Source organism: Camelus ferus, chromosome 1 (genome assembly GCF_009834535.1).
Source record: "Camelus ferus isolate YT-003-E chromosome 1, BCGSAC_Cfer_1.0, whole genome shotgun sequence".
Taxonomy (NCBI): Eukaryota; Metazoa; Chordata; class Mammalia; order Artiodactyla; family Camelidae; genus Camelus; species Camelus ferus.
The window spans coordinates 60,655,089-60,678,307 of record NC_045696.1 but is presented as its reverse complement, the minus strand read 5'-3'; the positions used below and the strand labels follow the sequence as shown (position 1 = coordinate 60,678,307).

The following is a 23,219-nucleotide window of genomic DNA, read 5'->3' as shown; positions in this document are numbered from 1 at the left end:
GTAGATATTGCCAAACTGTTTTCCAAAGTAGTTGTACTTATTCATAATTTTAGATTATTGGGAGTTAGTCCTGACATTTATATACAAAAACATTTACATATACACAAACAGTCCCCAACTTACAATGGTTTGACTTATGATATTTTGACTTTACAGTGGTGCAAAAGTGATACACATTCAGTAGAAACTGTCCTTTGAATTTTAAATTTTGATCTTTTCCTGGGTTAGTGATATGTAGTACAGTACTTTCTCCTGATGCTGGCAGCAAGCCCCAGCTCTCAGTCAGCCACGTGATCATGAGGGTAAACGGCTAGCACCTTTACAACCATCCTGTATCTGTATAACCATTCTGTTTTTCACTTTCAGTGCAGTAGAAAAAATAACATGAAATATTGAGTACCGTATTATAAAACAGGCTTTGTGTTAGATGATTTTGTGCAGCTGTAGGCTAATGTAAAAGTTCTGAGCACACTTAATGTAGACTAGGCAGAGCTATGATGTACAGTATGTTAAGTGTATTAAATGTATTTTTGACTTCTGATATTTTCAACTTGTGATATTTTTAACTTATGATGGATTTATCAGGGTGTAACACCATTGTAAATGGAGGAAGATTTGTGTAGATACCTTTATACCGACACTTTTCATTTAACCACTCTTGTAGTGTTTGATCCAGTACCACGATGTATTTTTCAGGGGCTGTTTCATATATGACACACTTGGTTTGCTTGATAGGATCATTTTGCATCTCTTTTTTCACTAGCCCTCGGATGAACTGTATGAAAATTTGTCTGGAGCAGAGCCTTTGAAAGCTAAAAATGTCTCTCCACTAAAGAGTCTATGTGAATTAAAATAATGTTCAAAGGATAGGCAATCTGAGATGAGAACCTTCTGCTCACAATTGAAAGTAATTAAGCACGATAAATTCAGTTTTCATTTTAAAAAATTGATTGCTCCTCATCATTGTTATTCCATTGACTCTATTACAGATAAACCTCCTAATCAAAAAGCGTATTGAACTCTTTTAACCTGAAAAGCTTACATCCAGTATTTGCTCCAAAATCAACCTAACGGAACCAGAAAGATTAGCAAACAGAAGCATGTAGACTATCTTGTCCTCACTGTAGGTTCAAATTGGGCCTGTCCAGAGATGCTGTGTAAAAATGGTTGAGAGCCCAGACTGGGAATTAATTTTACTTTGGAGTGAAATATTTAATGCTACTGTTAAAGGTGATCTGGAATGTTCTTTCTGATGACTTGTATAAATTTATACTGTTAATAAAATGTGGCAAGTCTTGATCTTCGTTGCTGCCAAAGAAAAAGCACATCTGCTAAAGATTACCATCTTTTGCTCAATTGAGAAGCATTTAATAATAATTTAATTTAATAATGCTTCTCAATTGAGAATAGCCAAACTTAAAATAGATTTCTAAGCCTAATATGTCCTAAAAATGGCAACTATGTATGTATACTTGTTATACAGAATATGGTAATTAAAATGGCAATTGTATGTATACATGTATATATGTATATATGGCAAGAAATTATGAGTGGGACACACAGAACTGTTGTTTTCCTTAGATGATGTCTCATGCTGAAGGACAACAAAGAGACTTAATTAGACGAATTGAATGCCTTCCTGCTTCTGGCCACCTTAGTTCCTTGGACCAGGATCTCTTAATGCTCAAGGCTACTTCCATGGCAACTATGAACTGCTTAAATGACTGCTTTCATATTCTCCAGTTGCAGCATGCATCACATCAAAAAGGCTCATTGCCTTCAGGTAAGTTATTGCTTAAAGGTAAGACTTAGCACTGCAGGCCAATGGAAAGGGCTAACTGCATTCTTTGTAATTCTACTCCAGAAAATCTTAATTAGAACAAAACAAAGCAAATAGAAAACCAGCAAGCCTCTTGGTTTTTAATTATCGCACTAATGTTGTATAAAGTCTTTTTTATTATGTCCATTTTCAAATGTAAAATGATTTTTAGTCTTATATAATTTAAATATCCCTTTAGAAACCTCAGACTCACCATGTCAGAAAATGAACTCAAAACTCACATCTTCTATATTTTTATTAAAGTTGATGGCATCACTATTTCTCCATCTATCAAAGTAGAAATGTTAGAATCATTCCTTGAGTTTTGGCTTAGTCCACTAATCATTATTTCCGGATTGAGAAATATATATTAAAGTCTGTCAGTCACCTTTCAGTTTGAAAAATAAGACATGCATCTAGTATTTGAGAACACTTAATTTGTTGAACTTAATTTACTGAGGCAAAGAATGTTATTGCATGGGGTAACAAAAGATGAGTTTTCCAATTAAATAAGATGAATAAACTCATCATTTTTAAAATTGAGATGTAATAAACATATAACATTGTGTAAGTTTAAGGTATACAATGTGTTGATTTGATACATTTATATATTGTGATATGATTACCACCAAAATGTTAGCTGATACCTCCGTCATATCACATAACTGTCATATTTTTTGTAGTGAGAGCATTTAGGATCTAGTCTCTTAGCAACTTTGGAATATTTAATACATTATTGGTGACTGTATTCACTATGTTGTACATTTGATCTCTGGGACTTATTCATCTTCTGGTTGCAAGTTTGTACCCTTTAACAACATCTCTCCAAACCCCTCAACCGCATCACATTGTATTAATAGTAGTGACCCAGTATTTCCCAGCATTCTTTGTTCTCTTATCCAGCTAACTCCCCTTGCTTGTTTTTTTTTCCCCCCTTACTTGTGAAAGAAAGATATTTTAGAAAGAAATTGAGACTTTGCTCAGGAAAAAGTTAACTACAGTCAGATCTTGATATGGATATGGTATGAATCCCATCCTGTGTGGGCCTAAATTCAGTATTTCAAGCTAACAGTAACAAGCTAATGGTAATTGTAGATATAGGTCAGGGCAGTATTACAGAGGCCAGTAAGTTATTTGTGTTGCTTTTAAGGAACTCATAGTCAGCTTGGGTAAGAAACATGTAAATAGTTAAATATAATTAATATGTAAAGTATCATTTACATGGGAACAAAGTACTGTGGGAGAATATATGAATGGACTAATACTTCTGATAGGAAAGTATGGGAAGGACACAGAAAAGCTAGGAAAACCAGTTAGCTTAGGGGTGGGAGGCAGGGGAAAGGGCATTCCAGAGAGATGGAAGAGCCTAAATTGTGAGTTGTGAACATGGACTGGTGCCTCAGAGAAATTGTAAGTAGTCCAATATACATTTCTCCTATTTTAAAGCAACATACTCATAAAAAATTTAGAAATTACCATTCAATTGAAAAAAATTGTACATTATCCTACCAAACAGAAATTGCCCCTATTAATATATTAGTACATGCCCAACCAGGCTTTTCTTTTTTTCTTAGTTTTTATTTTACCTCACTGTTGTTTGAAAATCTATGTTTGTAAATAGGTAAGCAACAGGACATATTGTATAGCACAGGGAATTATAGCCATTATCTTATAATAACTTTTAGTGTAGTATGATCTATAAAAATCCTGAATCACTATGCTGTACTCCTGAAACTAATATAATATTGTAAATCAAATATACTTCAATTCAAAAAATTATTTGATTTATTCAATACTGTGTAATTTTTTAATTTCTTAGAATTTCATTGTTGTAGTTTTATAGCCATATTTTTAAATGATTGCTTCATGATTAATGAAGTATGCACAATATAAATTTGTATTTTTTAAATTAAAATGAAACACATTGTAAACTTTACAGAATTGTTTAAAGTAAAAGATGTTCTCTCTTATCACTGTCTTTTAGAGCACAGACTTGTGAGTATTTGAGGGAATTAATTCAGTAATATTGCTATTTCTCGCAAATTGCCATGTTTTCCAAATTAGGTCTGTAGAAATTTATTCTTAAGTCACTTGAGAATGAAAATATAATTATGAAAAAACTGAATTACCTTCCCACTCAAATTTTGAGATGATCGGAGAAGTGAAATTTAAATAAAAACTAGTGTTTAGTCCCATGAGGTCTTAATGTGTGTTATACAGAGACACAGTAGTAATTATTGCTTTAGAGGGATCCCAAGACCAAATGATTGGTATGATAAAGAATTTTGATATGGTTTCCTGTCAGTTGAGTGACCTCCTAAAACACATCTTTTAAAGTTTGGTGTTTGTGTCCATTTTAAATGCATTTTAAATGTTAAAAATAAACATTTCAAGGTAGGTGCAAAGTGGTTTCATTTCTTTGGAATTTTGCAACAGGTTCCGTTCATTTATCTAGGGCATTACCATGACTGTGTATCCCCCCAGTGCCAAGTGAAACTTAACTAAGTAGCAAGGCAAACTGCCTGGTAGCCTGATAAGTACTTTGTAATTTATTTCTCTACTGAAGTCTGGGATTTTATTATAGACTAAGTAAATTCCATACGCCTTTTAATTTCTGCTGTAGTAGTCTGAGCATCCCTTAATGTAGCATTCTATATTCAAGCTTCTCTGCAACCTAGATCAGCCTCTGAAATCAAATGGAACACTTTCCATTATTGATTAGGCATAGAATCCACTTTGTTAAACTAGTTTGAGGGTAATAAGAGACATTGAGTCATTAACTGAGAAGATGACAGGTCTCTAAATGAGACCACGGTCTTTTACTAGGTCAGCTATTATTTATTCAGTAGAAGAGCCTTTGAGTTTAAAAGTATATGGAGCTTTTTCATATGACTGGAAAAAAAAATGGACATGCATTTGCAATTCTTAAATTAGATCAAGAAAATTATCTTGATTGGTTAGAAAGCTGCTACTGAGAAAAAGTTCAATCCCAAACTGAAGCAAATTTTACTGTTTCACAATCACAGCCTCCTCCTGTAATTGTGACTCTCTTCAGCCTAATGGTATACTTTTTATCTCTTGAGGGACATGGTTCATGCAGGAAAGACAGCAAATCAACTATTAGGCTGGGAATATACTTTCTGAGTCACAGATTTGCCCAAGAAGTGAGTTCAGTACTGTTCAGGGTTGATTCATTTAAATGGTATCTGATTTCAAGTTACAAGTTACTCTGTAGTAAAATACCCAATCATGATGCTTATGCTAATGAGATACAAGTCACTGTCTTGCAGAGTCTCTTAACAGGCTGAATTGCTTTTAGTCTTATAGGCTCAAGGAAAATTGTTAAATAAAATCCACATCTGCTGAACTTTCCAGATTATGAGCAAGTTTCAGCGAAAGTTTTCTCTTACTTCATCAGGAACGACAATCGAGTGGTTAGAACCAAAGATACCTTTATCAAACCACTATAAAAATGGAGCTGACCAGCCCTTTGCAACTGAGCAGAGTAAGCCAGTGGCAGTCCCAGAGGAGCAGTGTGTTGCAGAATCTGGACTATTAGCAAGGGTAAGGTAATGTGAAAATAAGGGTTTGGTGTAAAAATTAGTAATCATTGAAAAGTATCAGTTCTCTTTTCATTGTCAGGACATGCAAGTCCATTTAACAAGAGCAGACTCTAGACGTTGTTCTACCTTAAAATGCATTGGCTTTGGAAGGGGTCTGCTGTATAAAATTTGTACATGTTCTGTCTTCCAGGTTAAATTATGTGCCCTTTTTAGTTTTGGTTTACCCTTGCTTGATATAAAAGTATTTAAAAATTGAAATTTACATGTTTTTCTTTTTTTGGAAAATAGCTTTTCTAATAGAAGATTATGTACATGATATTTATCTCTTACATTTCTTTATTTAACATTATTTACTAGGTGTTTCATATTAAATTTACAAGTTTAAGAGTTTACTATTAGTTTTTCTGATAGTAAGCACTTTACCAAACCAATTTTTAAAAATTTATTCTACTTAAATGGCACACAGTTTAGGGTTTAATATTTTTAAAGTATTATTCATTCCACATTTCTCAGAAGCTGAAGAGTGTTTTCTTCTATTCATAGTTTCACCGCTGTAACAAATCATACTGGGTTTTTTTTTGCCTTTTGAGTTCACATCTGTTACTTTTATGGTTATCATAATTACATAGATAGTTTTGTTTTAAGCTCTTTTCATTTGATACTTTCAAGGCCTATATAATTAAAGTTTTAAAAGCTTGAAGTAGGCTATTGAATGTCTAGGGTTTTTGTTATTTTTTGTCCTTATAAATAATTCTGTATCATCTTGTCTGGTTTTTTTTTTCCTCCCCTTATTTCTTTAGGTTATATTCCCAAGTAGAATTACTGTGTCAAGAGTAATGCATAGTTTATGGTTGTTTATATATTTGCAAATTAGTTCTTTAAAGAAACATATGACATAGGGACTTCCAAACTGGCAGGGGTTTGACTCAATGAGGCAGGCAATGGCAGCAGGGTGGGCAGGGGAAAGAAAGAAGAAGTATGAAATCCTTATTGTCTATAGCTTTATGACTAATTCATTTGTGGAGTCAAGCAGTTAGTAAATATTTATTAAGCTGTCTAGTATTTGACAAGTCCAGTGTTAAGAATTAGAGGGCATACAAAAATAGAAGACAGTTCTTTCACTGAAGAGACTAAAAATCTATTTAGAGTCACAGCACATATACACCAAAACAATGAGATGATAATATGAAGCTGTATTTATTTTTTCATCTTAATTGCTATTGTTTAGGCTCTTGGGTTATGGGCATTCAGGGAGAGAAGAGAGATACATTGAGCAGAGAGGATGAGGAAAGCTTGAGAGAGAAAGTGGAATTGAAATTGGGCTTTGAAAGGAGATAAGATTTGAAGAGAAGAATAGTAGTAAGGGACTCTCAAGATGGAGGAGTAACATGAGCAGAGATACTAAGGCATGTATACTTACTTACTTTGGAGAAGGCTTGCCTAATGATTTTGAACTCAGGTCCTGTCATTTACTAACGTGAATCAATTGATTAACCACTCTTAGCTTCCTCATCTGTAAGAGAAGGGTAACAGTACCTTTTAAGATTGTTATGAAGATAAAATAAATTCAGCAGAGCTCCTGGTTTATGGCAAATGATCCCAGGGTTGTTGGATTTTACAAATCCAGATGACCATTTACACTGTGAAATAATAATCTCTGGAGCACTGCTCCACAGAATACAGTGTAAATTGTGTCCCTGAGGAAGATAAAACTCATATAGAAAAATTTAGTCTTACTGTGATAGGTAATGAGGTCTTGAGCTTGGAGAGGGATGTGATATATTTAAAAAGATCAGTATCTGGTACAACTTGGAATTAAAGTGTGTATAGAAGGCTGTGGAAGTAGCAATAAAGACAAATGAATAAATACTGTACATTTCAAGTGAAAAATCAGTTGAACTTGGTGATTGACTTGATACAGGGTTGGATCAAAGATAACTCCAAGTTTTTGAGCCTAAATGATTAAAATTGTGGTGCCATTCACAAAGCTAGCAAAATTAGGAAGAAGGAGCTTTTGTTTGTTTGTTTGTTTTGAGGGGGAAGGTAATCAGGTTTTTTTTTTATTTAATGGAGGTACTGGGGATTGAACCCAGGACCTTGTGCAGGCTAAGCATGTGCTGTACCACTGAGCTATACCCTCCCCCCAGAAAGAGCTTTTTGAGAGAAAAGATTTAGTATGATTTATGAACATGTTGAATTTTATGTGAAGAGGATATATGATTGTTAATGTATATGAAAAGCAATTGGAAATGATGAAACCAAAGCTTTGGTGCAAGAGAAAATTTGCAAGTAAAAAATTATAAACTGTCGGTCATATACTATAACATTTTCATTTTTCTGAATGAGAGTATAAAGCATGTTGGAAATCAGGATAGAGGCATATGTTAGAGATGGGGCACAGAGGTGGGAAGGAGAGGACTGGTGAATTACCAAATCTTTTGAAATGGTGAGTAGACCAATATATCACCTAGTGCAAGTACAAGAAAAATAAGTGCATAGATTTTTTTTTCAGTTACTAAAGACATTATACTCCACTCAAGCATACCAGAAAAGACCTGAATTGTTTTTGAAAAGTTCACATATGCTTTCTTTGGAATACGAATTTTAATGCAAACTGGAAATGTTTATTACAATAGTGGAGATTTCACTGTCAGATGATAGAGGAGGTAAACCCCAATGAGGTTAGAATGAAGCCCACAATTCCTTAGTGCCCAAGTCAGGGATTAGGAGGACAAAAAATGGAGTTAGTATGAGTTTTTTGGAATATTGGGGTTTCCCCTTGCCATGTAATCTCCAAATAGTATGAATTCCCAGAAATTCAACAGCTCTTGCAACTTTATTTGCTAACCATCCTGGGTTTGTAGGGGTTTTGTACATTTGAGCATGTTTACTTGAATTTTGGTAATGCTTTTTTTTACCTTAAGCTTTTCTTTAAAAAAGACATGGTGATCTCTGAGAAGCATTTCAAAAAGGAAAGAGAGCTTCCAAATTCTTCCATTCACATCAGGCTTTATAATCAGTATTTAATTGTGAATAGAATTCCTTTTTTTTTTTTTCCTGTTCGAATAAGTGATTTGAATATTTTTATAGAAACAACAAAAACTGTATTCTTTTAAATAGCTTTTCTACCAGATTATGTTTTATCTCTTTGGTTTAATGTTATTTTCATTAGAGGAAACCACAAAGTAAACTTTGTATTATATAATAATATTAAGGCTATATTTGCATTATTAATCTGTGTCCTAGGTTCTGACCTCATATGTAATGAAAGCTTTCAGAAGGTTGGAGAACATTATTTAATCGGGACCTATTAGGTTTTTTCCCCTCAACATTTCTCAAATGAAAAATTATTATTTTTGATATTCATATATAGAGAGGGGGGATAATTCAGTTTTTCCCCTTGTTTTATGATGAGTAAACACTCATAAGTGTACTTAAACTATATTGTGCAACTGATTTAGGGTAGATAACAGGAAATACCTCCTACCGACTTACTAGCCTTTGAAAAGGAATTGAGAAACTTACCTTTGGGATCTCTCCTCAAGGTCATAAAAACAGAAGCAATTCTGATATACACAAACAATAGTTGTGTTTGGTCTTTGAAGAAATAAACTAGACCATTAATTTATTTATCAGAATGTGAGCTGATAAAGATTTCCTTGGTAGAAGGGAACAGGAAAAAGGAGAAAAACAGAGGCAAAAGAATGACCAGAAACCCATTATTCTTTAATTCTGTCACCATGTTTTATACTTCGCTTTTAATGTTTTGAGAACATTAAATTCTTGATTTTGTGCCTGATTAGGGTTGGTTTTCTTTGCCTAGCTACTATATAGAACAGACAGGCTTCTTATTTGATAGGAAGAGAAAATTAAAGGCAGAAACATTAACAAAATCATTTCCTTTTAAAACCCTCATAACTTAAAATTTAACACAATAACAAAGATAATATACTCATATAAATCTCTCTTGCACAAAGAGGTACCACTGAGAGAGATGGGACACCATCCCCATATAAACATGTAAAGTGGTATCTGCTAAGGTTATAGAATCTTGGGATTTGAAACTGTTGTTCGTTGTTTACATAGAAATAAATAAGAAATTAAGTTTCTCTTAATCAGTTATCTGGAGCTAAGACCCTGTGGAGATGAGAGTAAACATTTTTGGTTTTTCAAGGGGTTGTATTATTGATTGATTGAAGAACTGTGCAGAGAACTTTTTGTGGCATTAAGACTGCATAAGCAACTACCGGGTTTCCATACCTGCACCTAGAAGTCTCTTCAACCCCAGTTTCTTTCTGACAACTCTAAGAATGAGTGAATATCTAAATATAGATTACAGAAGTTAGACTTGGCATGTCCAGTCACTGTAAAATTTTACCTTTATAGCTTTATAGTTTTAGCTTAAACATAGGGCAAATACTTAATTCTCAAAACACCTTGAACTTAAATTATAGGTAGTGGTAGAGTCCCCAGGTAGGTGGTCAAAGCCTGCAAAGCCTAAGATTCAGATGAGACATTTTTCACTCTTTCTGAAAAATTTTGTTTTCATAAAATATATGGACTTTATGTGCGATATATATGGCAAAACCACAGTATGTTCAATGTCAGTGATAATGGGTTCATTGAAGGAAATCGGTTCCATGGCCAAGTGATGGCAGTTACATTTTCAGAAAGGTTTGTGTCTGTTCTCAGATTCATTTAAGCCCAATATAAATGTCTTTGTCTGACGTTTATACTTTTATTCTTAATGGATATTAAGAAGCACATGTAATAATGGATATTAATAAGCACGTTTAACGATAGACTTGCTTTGTGTTACATCAAGGAACCTGAAGAAATAAATGCAGATGATGAGGTGAAGGACACTTGTGACAACAAGGAGGATGACCTGGGAGCTGTGGAAGAGCAACGCAGTGTTATCCTCCATCTCTTGTCACAGCTCAAGCTGGGCATGGATTTAACAAGAGTAAGTAATGGGATAAACTGTCTATAGAGGTCATTAAGTCAGGACTATACCATTAAGTGTTCAATGTTGCCAGGGCTTTTTAACCTTTCAGAATTGGTTTCTTAGTCTCTTGGTCATTTCTTATTTTCATAAAAAAAATGTAATGGTTTTTTGGTGTAGCGTTAAGTCACATGGCACATAAAAAACCTACAGTCTTCTTGTTTCTGTACAAAATAAAAGGGGCCCAATGGGATACAGAACTGGAAATCCTAAAGAAAAGAATACGGTCCCACAAAACCATGGAAGTCATTGATACTTCTACTTTACTCCTACTTCCCACGTTGGGTAGTGCATTTTGGTATTACCTGTAACAGAGGTCAGCAAACATTTTCTGTAAAGGACCAGATAGTAAATATTTTTAGCTCTGTGGGCATAGGTCTTTGTTAGAACTACAGGTGACCCTTGAATAATGCAAGGGTTAGGGGCACCAACCCCCCACGCATACCTTATGTTTACATGGTCTGCTTACAAGATGAATCATCTGTCTGTCAGTACCTACCTCAGTATTGTCTTACATAATACAAACACTGTAGCAGTTATATGTATTACTAACACTTGACATCAAAAATGAGAAGATAATGTGAAAAAAATTCTTATTTATTTACAGGTATGATTCGTGCATTGATAATGAAGAAACAGCAACATGATTGCTTTATGATAGCTTAGTGTAATCGGCTTCGTGGTAGCCTAGCCCATACACTAATGAATAGTTATAAAATTTTTATGGCATACAGTATTATAATCATATTCAGAATATAAAATTGGAAACATTATTATATTGAAAAAATGACATACCTGTGATGATTTGCAGTTTCTCACATGAGAGAGGCATACTGTACGGTAATGTAATTCTGGTAATGTAATTCTTTGAAAGCAAAGTTATAAAACAGTAAGAAAACTAACATATTATTAATTTTATACTAAATATCACTCACCTCACCCCTTTGTAAGGATAGACTATCCACTTCAATACAAGTCTTGCACATGATGTTCTACATGTATATTTTTTGTATGTTTATTGGAAAAAATCCACATATAAGTAGACCTGCAATTCAAACCCATATTGTTTAAGGATCAACACTACTTAACCCAGCCTTTGTATTATGAAAGCGGCCATAGATAATATGTTGGATAGGCATGGATGTGTTCCAACAAAACATTATTTATACAAATAGGAGGCCAGATTTGGCCTAAAGGCCATAGTCTGCAAACCCCTGGTCTACAGGCTTGCTACTTTAAAAATGTGGTCTGAATTAACTTGATGGTTTGAGTCCTTTCACTATATATGTGTATATCAAATCACTACAAGTACACTTTAAATATCTTACATTTTTTGTCAATTATGCCTCATTAAAACTGAAAGAAGAAAAAAAAAGTGGTTGGAAGATCAGTAACATCTCTATCACCTGAGAACTTGTTAGAAATGTGTAATCTCAGCCCCTAATCTCAAAGTTAGAGAACCAGAATCTGCATTTCAGTAAGACTCCCGTGTGGTTTATGTATATACGCACACACACATACACTCACATTAAAGTTTAAGAAGCACTGATCTATACTTTTAGTTTTAGGCCAGTCTTCCTCATTCCCAGTTTATCTGTAATTAGTGCGCCTTAATTTATTTAAACAATCCATGACACTGATTTAAAAAACCAAGGAATTTCTAGACCTATGTATGTCAGACATTTAGTACTGTGGGACTATATACTTTGAATTACTGCTGACACTATTTTGCATTAATGTGGGATTTCAAAATTGACTTCAGGAGGTATATTTCAAATTGAGGTTTTTGATGCCAGCAAAGGTAGTGAAGTGTAAATTAAAAGGTTGTTTGATTCCAATGAATTACACACCTGAAAATGTAACTTAAACAGAAAGCATTTTGCCTTTAACATTCACTTTGAGGCATTTCAAAATCAAAAACACACTTCTTTCTTTTAGAATTGGAGTGATTATAGGAGGATTTTTAAGTAAATTGATTGAATTAATAGTCTACTAAGAACCAGACGTTTTAAGAGTAGATAAAGAAACCCATTTAAGCATCCATCTTTCATCTAACCTCAATATTTCAGCTGGGTATCATTTCTATTCTAGAAATATTTTTATATCAGAGGTTCAGAAAATACTATTCATTGTAAAATTGGTTAAAATGAGTAGCCATGTTAGGAGTTTATTTGGTTATTATGATGTTTGCTGTTCCTTAGTAGATTTAGGTTTATAAGGCATAAGAACATTGTTGGGGTTGATGAGGCATAAGCACATTTGAAAAGAATGTGCTGTGATAGTAATCCAGATGGTGAAGTCTCTCTTGACATGAATAACAAATTTAATATAGCTTCCCCACATTTGTGCATTGTTAACTTAAAAAATACATATTTCTTATATTTAAATTTAAAATCATTAACATTAACCAATCACAAGTTATGAACATTAGTATAACATTTAAAAGAATGGTACTAAAAAAAAGTAAGTAAGTAAGTAAGTAAGTAAGTAAGTAAGTAAATAAATAAATAAATAAAACAATTAAAAAATCAAATAAAATAAATGAAAGAATGGTACTTTTTGAGCAACATTAAAGAACCTGGTGACAAACTGCAGTCATATACATGTCCTATCTAACAATGACACTGATACACGAAATATTTATCAAGCGCCTCTCATATTCCAGACACTACAGCACCAAAGACCATAACCACGGACCTGGCCTGCGTGTTGTAAATAAGTCAAATATATTTTCCCCACAGCTTATTTTGTTCTTTGAAAATAATATTATGAATTTAATATAATTAAACACTTCAGAGACAGTTTTGGAAAAGTAAAAGGAAAAAAATCTGTAATTCACCACCCTAACAACACAACCTTCACTTTTTGAGATTGCATTCCAATTTTTCTTTATAATTATACTTTATGTTCAATCTTGTTATATTTCCTTTTTTTCAGTTAATATCCTTTTTTTGGTGAAATACACACACAAAAGACTGAATAGAATGCATACAAACAGTTCAGAGAACAATGGTAAAACAAATACCTGTGTACCCACCTCTCAGATTAAGTTACAGGACATTGCCAGATCTTGGAAGCTCTCTGAGTGCCCCTTCCAGCTGTAGTCTTCTACTTTTTCCCACATGTAACCACCTACTTGTCTTTCGTGTTAATCATCCCCCTACTTTTCTTGATAGTTTTGCCACTTACATATGTACCCCATAACAATGTTACTTAGTTTAGAAGAAAGTGAATAGCCAGTACAAGCGTAGCTATATAAGGAAAGGGCTATATTACCATTCATAGAAGAATGCTTTCAGGATAAGAGAAACTAAACAGAGTCTCTGGCTTCAGCTTCTTATAAATTATTGAGAAAGCTTAGAAGAGCCCTTTCAGAAATCAGAACCTATAGTTGTGAGTGAGTCCTGTGAAATATTCAGCTCACAGAGTTTGGTATGAGCCAGGTACTGGACATCCGTTAGGAATGTGGGCAGGGAGAGTGAGCTGTCTTAGTATTTTCTGCTTTTAAGCAAACTGGGACCTACCTCCAACTCTGAGGAGTAGGTTGAAGCCAGAACATGTCTATGGGTGAAATGAGTGTCTTTAGCCAATCCAGACAGGAGGACATGGAGAGGAAAGTAGGCACTTCATCAGCAGATGGTCAACACAAGCCACATACAGATACAACTGGGACGAGTTTCACTAGGGCATTCTGTCCTCGGGTTTAAAAAGGTGATACAATGGCAGCTTGAAGTCCAAGGATGACAGTTTCAATATGTCTGTCTCTTGAATAACATCACTCTAATCTGGACCAATTTCCCTGTGTCTACTGTACAACTTTCTTCCTGGGATGTCCTTTCATTGTTCTCCTGGGATTTTCTTCACTTTTCTTTTGTGCTAGGTCAGTTTTCTGAACTCTTTTCTTCTTCTTTGGTTGCCTCTCATTTTAGGGGAGCCAATCTTCCTTTAAGTTCTAAGAAAGGTTTGTGGGAGGCAAAATGTGAAAATGTGTATCTGAAATGTCTTCATTTTGTCTTCGTGTTTGATTGCTAATATGGATAGACTTATCTTGTAAATAAATTTCTTTTAGAATATTGCCTTCTTGCTATAGGGTTCTGATGAAAAGACTAAAGTCATCCTAGTTCCTGACCTTTAGTTTGTGATATGTTTTGTTTGTTTTTCTCTCTGAAATTGTTTGGAATCTTTGTCCCCAAAAGTCTGAAATTTCACAATGATATATCTTGGAATAGGATTCTTTATATCCATTGTCTCTGGACATTTGGTGGGCTTTTTCAATATGACAACTTATATTTTTACGTTCTCTGAAGTTTTCTTGAATTATTTCATTTGTGATTTTCTCATCTCCATTTTTTCCTCTTCTCTCTGAAATCCTTACTACATGGCTATTGGGCTTCCTGGTCTGGTCCTCTGTTTTTCTCTTTTCTTTCTCTCTCCTCTGTTTTGGGAGATTTCCTCACCTTTATATTCTAACCCTTCTCTTGAGTTTTAACTTTTGCTATCATGTTTTAAATTTTTCTGAATTTTCTTTTTCAATAAGCATTCGGGTTTCATGTATGTAATATCTTCTCAATCCTCTGAAGATACTATTTTTAAGTCTTTTGTTTTTTAGTTCATCCTGTGAGATTTCTGTTTCTTTCAACTCTATTTCTTTATTTGAGTCTTTATATTCCTAATTAGAGATGTTCTCAGAGATCTGGTGTTTCTTAGATTTCTGCTCATGACTAAGTGTAGGGGAACTAAAAACCTGATTTTAAGTTTTGAACATGTCCAGATGTTCTTTTCATTTGCTTTTGAGTGTTGGGTAATCTGGTTTTGTTTGGGAACCTGGTGTTAGTATCACTAGGTTTTTCCTCTAGAGTTAGTCAAATTTCCCCAGAAGAAAATTCTTCTAATTTCCTGCTTAGTAGGTAAAGCAACTAGGAGTTAGGGAAGTAAAGAGGGCTGGGTTGGAAAGGGTCTTAGTAGTTAACATTTAATTTATATAGGGTTACTTCATACTTTTATCATATGGTATCCACTCTTAGAAGTCCCTGATGTTCCCTAGTCTAGAGAAGAAGCCACCTTGTTTCACTCTCCAGAAATTAAACCTCTAGACTTTGGCTGAAGTGCAAGAAGGGCAGTTACCAACAGTATGGAGATTGGAATGGGATTTAGGGATCAATTGCTTTGCACACAGATTTCATTCAGTCATCTTTATTTTAGCATTCTGACCCCCCCCCTCCCCATCCAGTGGTACCTGGTACTGACAGTTCTTGAACCTCTCAGGAATCCGTAGTAAAATACTGCTTAAGCAGTCAGCTTTCTACTTAACTCCCAAAATTTTGTTGCTTTTTGTCTACTTTCCTGATATCTCTAGGTTAGCCTTTATATTTATTTAATAAAATTTTAATAGAATTTCAATAGAAAGTGAAATTAAGATGTATGGGGTCAGTATATCATCTGAAACTGAAACATCAGTGTCTTTTGCACTACTTGTATCATCTTCATAATCATCTTTTTAAATAACTATAATAGTCCATTAAGAGAAATTTCTGTATTTAAGTTAACTAGAACCACAGTTAAAAACATACACTGTTTTAACTTTATTTGCATATTTCTTTTCTTTCATTTGTATTATTTTCTAAGACTAGATTCCTGGAAGAATAGTTACTAGGCTAAATGGATATGAACATCTTCAAGCTTTTGAAAGATATTGCCAGATTGTTTTCTCAAAGAGTTGAATCAGTTTGCAGTACCTCCCCATTTTCTGCTTTAAATGTTTAGTCTTTGTTATACTTAGCGGACTTTAAGTATCAAAAGCTCTCTTCTTGGAAATAGTTCTCTTGTGCTTAAAATTAAATACAAATTACAGTTTTGCTTTGGTCAATGATCTCTTTAGTCTATTCTCAAGGAGTGGCATGTATTGCCTTTTCTCATATCTCCTATCTCAATCAGTCATCCACAATTTATTTTTAAAGTAGGAAAGGGAGAAAAAAAAAGCCTGGCTAACTTTTACTTTAAACTTTACCACCATTTCCCTTTTGATACTTTTATCCAATCTAAGAATTTGAGGATTTTTTTCTCCTTTTACCTGACCCTGTTGAAGTTCTGAACTGGGGTTTAATCTTAACTGTTTGAAAAGGCTTTCATTTCCTTATTTTTTTAATGAGACAAAGCACTTTTATTTTGTGACTCTAATGCCCATCTAGAAGGAAATGTTTTCAGAGATAAGAATAGTTGTCTACAGATATACCAGGTCTCTGAGAAGACGTTTCATTAGAAATAGAAAGACCAAACTAAAGAAACAGACTTGGAAACAGAAATCTCACAGAAGAATAGAGGACCAGACCAGGAAGGTCCTCACCTTTATCCTCTAACCCTTCTCTTAAGTTTTAGTTTTGGCTATCATGCTTTAAATATTTCTGAATTTTCTTTTTAAAAAACTTTCTTGTTTAATGTATATTATCTTCTCAGTTCTCTGAAGATATTAATAATTTTTTTGTATTGCCCTGTTTGGTTGACTTGTTACTGTTGTTGTTGTTTTAGGTGGTGCTTCCTACATTTATCCTAGAGAAGCGTTCCTTGCTGGAAATGTATGCAGACTTTATGTCTCATCCAGACCTATTTATAGCCATCACTAATGGAGCTACAGCTGAGGACAGAATGATTCGTTTTGTTGAGTACTACCTTACCTCATTTCATGAAGGCCGTAAGGGAGCCATTGCTAAGAAACCGTACAATCCTATCATTGGAGAAACATTTCACTGTTCCTGGAGGATGCCAAAAAGCGAGGTAGCATCCAGTGGTATTAGCAGCTCTTCCACCCAGGCTGTTGCAAATCATGCTCCTCCATCAGAGGAGGCTTTGAGCCAAGTTGGATCAGACTGTTATACAGTCAGATTTGTTGCTGAGCAGGTTTCCCATCATCCTCCAGTCTCCGGATTTTATGCAGAATGTGCAGAAAGGAAGATGTGTGTAAATGCGCACGTGTGGACTAAGAGTAAATTCTTAGGCATGTCGATAGGCGTGACGATGATTGGAGAAGGTAAGTAGAAAAATTACTTTCCAATTTTTAATATCAAACTATAATCTTAAATATAAATATTGATTATAAATTTGAACTGTTATATGTACTACTTTTTTTTCCCAGTTCCTAGTAAGTTCCAGAATGCTGGTGGAAGGGGAGGGGCATATCTATCAACAAATAAATTTTTTTTACATTATTTTTTCTGGTTTTAAATGTGAATTATTTTTATTGTAGAAAATTTGGAAAATTACTATAAAAACTATTATAAAAGTTATAAAAAGTGCTCAAGAAATATCTTCTAGGTAAATTTATATCTACATCTTGTATTTCATAGGAGATATTCATAGAATATTTTAAAACATATTGTCAAACTTTTCATTCTACTTCAGCAAGTGATTATGAAAAACAATGTAAGGAAATATAGTGTTTTTTGGCTAAAAATACAAAAAACTAACAACAACAACGAAAAATCTCTACAGAAATCATTGCAGAGTTAATGAAAATATAATGGCAGAAAAAAACTGCCGTTTTAATGTTAAAGGAACACTCTTGTGCATAGAATAATTTGTTCTCAACATAAACTTACAGTGTAAGCATGGTGTAATTAAGTCTGTGACTAACATTTTGATACTGTATTATTTTAAATGTGAAGAAAATATTTTAGCCCCCTTTTCAGCTTTCTTCATTTTTAACATCTGTTGCAATATGTCTTACCAATTTCCAGATAATGTTTCAAACTAATTAAAACTTTTGTAACGCTAGAAAATATTTTATTAATAAAAGTTTGCTACCTCCAGTTATAAGCTCTATAAAATTAGCTGTAGGCTCTTCGAAATCAGTTTACTAATTTTAGAGATGAAGAATCTGAAGTCTAGAGGTGATAGGATATGTTCAGGATCATAAAAGTTAAAGCATATAGAAAGAAAGGAAGGAAGGAAGGAAGAAGGAAAGAAGGAAGGAAGGGAGGGAGGGAAGTAAGGAAGGAAGGAAGAAAAGAAAGAAAGAAAGGAAAGAAAGAAAGAAAAAAGAAAGAAAAGAGAAAAGAAGAAAAAAGAGAAAAAATTAAGGCATTGTCAGATTTAGACCCTCATTCTTTGACACACTCACCGAGGACAGTTACTCTTATCATCAGTTCATGAAACGGAAAGTATCTGGTAATGGTAGCTTCTCCCAATCCAAGAAAGGAAATACTTTGTGGGTGTTACAGCTCAGTGGTAGAGTGTGTGCTTACTATGCACGAGGTCTTGGGTTCAATCCCCAGTACCTCCATTAAATAAAACAAACAAACAAACAAACAAACCTAATTACCCTTCAAAAAATTAATTTAAAAAGAAGAAAGGAAATACCTCAAGAAATGAGGGAAAGCATTTATATCTTAACCATAGTTGTGAAAGAGGTATACGATAGTTAATTTGATTATTTAAGTGTTAATTATGTACTCATGGGTTTTCCTTTTAAAAATTAAACTGCTATTGGCACCCTCAACAGAAATTAAATCAGGGAATGGAACTTCTGACACTTTACTTTGCTTCTGTTAGCAGCCATGTTTTTATGGGGGAAAATTCTGTTTAATTATTAGATAAATGGGATTTTAGAATTCTTTGAATTTCAGTTATCCTAACTAGTCTTTTTTTCCCATTCATTAGGAACTGGTTCTATATTTCTTAGATCTTAAATTCCATAGTGTAAGTTAAATATATGTTAAATATATTCTTAGAAATTAAAGATCATAAATCCAGTTTATAAGATCACATGTTTTTAGAAAATTACATGATATTCTTTCCAACTTAGAATTAATCAACAGTTATTATTAAATACTTGAAATATAACCAAGTGTGTTATCTGTAGGTATTCTGACAACTCCCATTATATATAAGCATATTAGTGCCAGAACCCTGTTCCTTTTCAAAGGGCTCAATAATTCTTGATTTATTGTTGCCCTTTGTGAAAACTGTTAAAGACAGTACAAAAAATAGTTGGTGTTGCTTTATGCAAAGTAGCCTGCTTTAGAATCTCAGTTTGTCCATTTGTTTATCCTAAAGATTGACTATATTAAAATATTTATCATAATTTTTGCCCTGATTTGAGAATATTAAGAACATTGTTCTTCAAGAGCCATATATATATCCTCATGAATAAATCTCAAGAGCAGTGTTGAGTGACAAAATCAAGCTGCAAAATGATAGGTGCAGTTAATACCATTTATACAAAGTTCCAAGTACGTCGAACAAAAATGTCTTTTTTATGATGACATAGAAACTTCCTAAGAACCAGAAGTCTGGATGAGAAAGATACTTACCAACTTGAGAGTGCCAGTTCTATGGAGCAAGGGAGTTGGGAGAATGAGTGCAGGGAAACACAAAAAGGGGCTTTAACTGTATCTGTTTTTTAAAAAATATCTGATGTCAACAAGGCAAACATTAACATTTGTTAAATCTAGATCTTAAATGCACAGATGTTTTGCCCTCTAGTTTCTGTCTGAAGTATTTCATAATTAAGAAAGCTATTTTATAAAGGAAAAAAGTGTGTGTTTACCAGGAGCATATGTGAAATCATGTTTATTCTATTAAATTGTTTATCATACACTGTCTTCATAAGTGTTACAAAACTAAAATTTAGCCGCCACCCAAAAAAACCCAGCATAATTCTTAATGAGCATCCGTTAGGAGAGAGATACCGCAAGTATCCAGACTAGTAGCACGTATCCAGTTCAGTATTTGTTTTTATGGTAAACTAGGTAATGAGTTTAGGTTAGTAATATAGCTCAGTCTCCTTAGTGTCCCTTAATTATCTAGAATAGATTGATTATTCATTAATGTAATTCCCTTTTTTACATGTTGTTTATGGAACGAGCCCCATTAGAATAATATTTGAAAACTACCACTTCTCTCTCGTAGCTTCACCTTACATATTTCAGAGTGTGGCAAGCAAAATTATTATGCCTTTGGTTTATGTTTTAATATGCATAAAATAGAATGAAGAGCACTTCTCCCTTCTCCCCCATCAAACCATTTGAGATTAGGTCTATGACTCTATAAATTAGGTATTTAGTTATTCCAAAAACTGCTTAAAAACTTACTAGTACTAACTAATGATCAGGTCTTACGATAATACAGTATAGCATGGACCTAAATTCTATCTCAAGGTTTTATTTTGTTTTTAGGAGCATTAGAGGGAACTCTTAAACTGCTTCCACTGTAACATTTTCTGGTCCCATGATCTCCAAAGGGATAGTAAGATCATAATGAAAGTAACCTTGAAGCCAATTTCATCCAAAACCAAAAGAAAATTTAAGCAAAATTATGACGTTTATTTACCAGGCAGGAGAAAATCTAATACAGATTTTTCATAGCTGCCTCTCTCTCTCTCTCTCTCTCTCTCTCTCTCTCTCTCTCTCTCTCTCTCTCTCTCTTTTTCTCTCTCTCTCTCCCTTTTTTAAAAATGTTAACCACTTTCGTGTTTTCACATTCAGGTATCCTCAGTCTACTGGAGCATGGAGAAGAGTATACATTTTCTCTACCTTGTGCATATGCCCGGTCAATTTTAACTGTTCCTTGGGTAGAACTAGGTGGCAAAGTCAGTGTCAACTGTGCAAAAACTGGGTATTCAGCCAGCATCACTTTTCATACTAAGCCTTTTTATGGTGGCAAACTGCACCGGTAAGAATATTTTGATACCTGGTTCTTAAATTCTGTCAGTTTGATCTTATATTATAACTCCTTACCCTTTTTCTGCTTAGTTTTATGTGAAAGGGGGTTGGATTTTTACTCATGTTTACTTTTTGTTTAACATATTTGATCTTTGAAGGCATCCTGGAAATCATGATCTGGTTTTAAAAATAGTGACATCTATCTACTCTTGTAAACTAGAACTTACAATAAATGAATATGTGGTTTCTGGCCCAATTTCTGCCTTTAAAGGAATACAGACTTGGATCCAGACCTCAGGGGAGGTAGTATTGCTACAGGTTAGGGTGAAAATACATCTAATTGTAAGAAATAATTCAGGAAGCACAATGATGGGGGCCAGTGTGTTTAGGCACCAATATTGGATGATGGCCTTGTGCTAATTCCATCTAGGAACTGGCTAGTTATTATAATACCCCTTTAGTGGCTTGTTGGTCTCTTCAGCACTTGTCCAGATCACCCACCTACATGAAGAAACATTTTCTAATAGGATCCTCAAAGTGATACTGGCTCTTTCCTTAAGCCTTTGATGTCTATTCTGTCTGTCTTGAAGTAGGGATAAGTTTTCTTTTCCTACAAAGTTTTTATTGAAGAATAACATACACACAAAAGTATACAAGTTGATTTGGAGTCATTTCAAATGGCACTATTTGAAATGGCTCCAAATCAACTTGTATACTTTTGGTGACTATATGTATGAACTTCTGTTGGGTAGATACCTAGGGGTGGAATTGCTAGGTTGTAGGGAATGAGAATTTAACTTTATTATTGCCAAACATTTTTCTTACATGTTTATACCAAAATGCGCTGCCTTCAGTCATGTATGAGGCTTCTAATTGCAATGGCTATTTTACTTCTTCACCAGACCACTGGTACTCAGTAATCTTAGAAGTGGAAAGAAAGATTTATTGGCTCCAAGGCATTGAATGGGCCTTTAAAAATATGGATTTCGAGACACTGAAGCAGAGAATTAAAAACAAAACAAAACAAAACAAAACAAAACAGAATAAAACTAATCACCCAAACAGAACCACTAGAGATTGTCAGTCACCTTTTACCCTAAGAGGAGGTGTTATTATGGTTCACACTTTGTTATCTGTGTGTCTACCTACTCTTTTCACCATACTGATCACAGGATTCAAACTTTATCATTAGAAGGGGCTTTACGAGTCTAACATTTGCTAGGTGCATAAGTCCCTGTGCAACATGCCTGATAACTGATTTGTTCAATGTGTTGGTACACTATTGATACAGAACTCACCATGCGTGAGGCAACCCTTTCCATTTCCAGACTCCCCTTATTTATATGAAATTAGAGTTGAAATCTATATCCCCGTAACATTCCTGCATTGGTAAAAGCATTACTTTAAAGTACGTAATTGAGTAAAATGCTTAGGGGAAAACAACTACAGTGATAAATTTTCCAAATCCAGCACTTTTTATTGTTGATGATATTGATGAATTTCTTTTTTTCAGAATTGAGGAGTAGTTTATTTACAATATTGTGTTTCAGGTGTGTGGCACAGTGATTCAGTATTTTTGCAGAGTATGTTCCATTATAGGTTATTACAAGGTAATAGCAATAATTCCCTGTGCTATACAGTGTATTTTTGTTGCTTATCTATATATAACACATCTTCTTAATCAGATCATCTGTTGATGGACATTTAGGTTGCTTCCATGTCTTGACTATTGTAAGTAGTTCTGCTATGAATATTGGAGTGCATGTATCCTTTTGAATTAGTGTTTTCATTTTTTCTGGGTATATACCCAGGAATGGAGTTGCTAGATCATATGGTAGTTCTATTTTTAGTTTTCTGAGGAAGCTCCATACTATTTTTCATAGTGGCTGTACCAGTTTACATTCCCACCAACAGTATACAAATGTTGCCTTTTCTCCACATCCTTGCAAACATTTATTTGTAGACTTTTTGATGATAGCCATTCTGACAAGTGTGAAGTGACATCTCACTGTAGGTTTTTGTTGTTGTTATTGTTTTTTGTTTTGTTTTAATTGAAGTATAGTCAGTTTCCAGTGTGATGTCAATTTCTAGTGTACAGCATAATGTTTCAGTCATACATATACATACGTATATTCGTTTTTATGTTCTTTTTCATTATAGGTTACTACAAGATAGTG

At 33.9% G+C, this 23,219-nt stretch overlaps 1 protein-coding gene across 1 annotated transcript in view; it reads left to right on the top strand.

The window, feature by feature from the left end:
* The window catches only part of OSBPL11 (oxysterol binding protein like 11), a 73,422-nt gene that overhangs the window by 34,410 nt on the left and 15,793 nt on the right, over positions 1-23,219 (top strand). Inside the window, exons 6-10 of the mRNA XM_006180002.2 lie at positions 1,582-1,783; positions 5,238-5,383; positions 10,208-10,348; positions 16,913-17,411; positions 20,866-21,052. Coding sequence (XP_006180064.1) covers positions 1,582-1,783; positions 5,238-5,383; positions 10,208-10,348; positions 16,913-17,411; positions 20,866-21,052 — 1,175 coding nt within the window. The remainder of the gene's footprint in view (positions 1-1,581; positions 1,784-5,237; positions 5,384-10,207; positions 10,349-16,912; positions 17,412-20,865; positions 21,053-23,219) is intronic.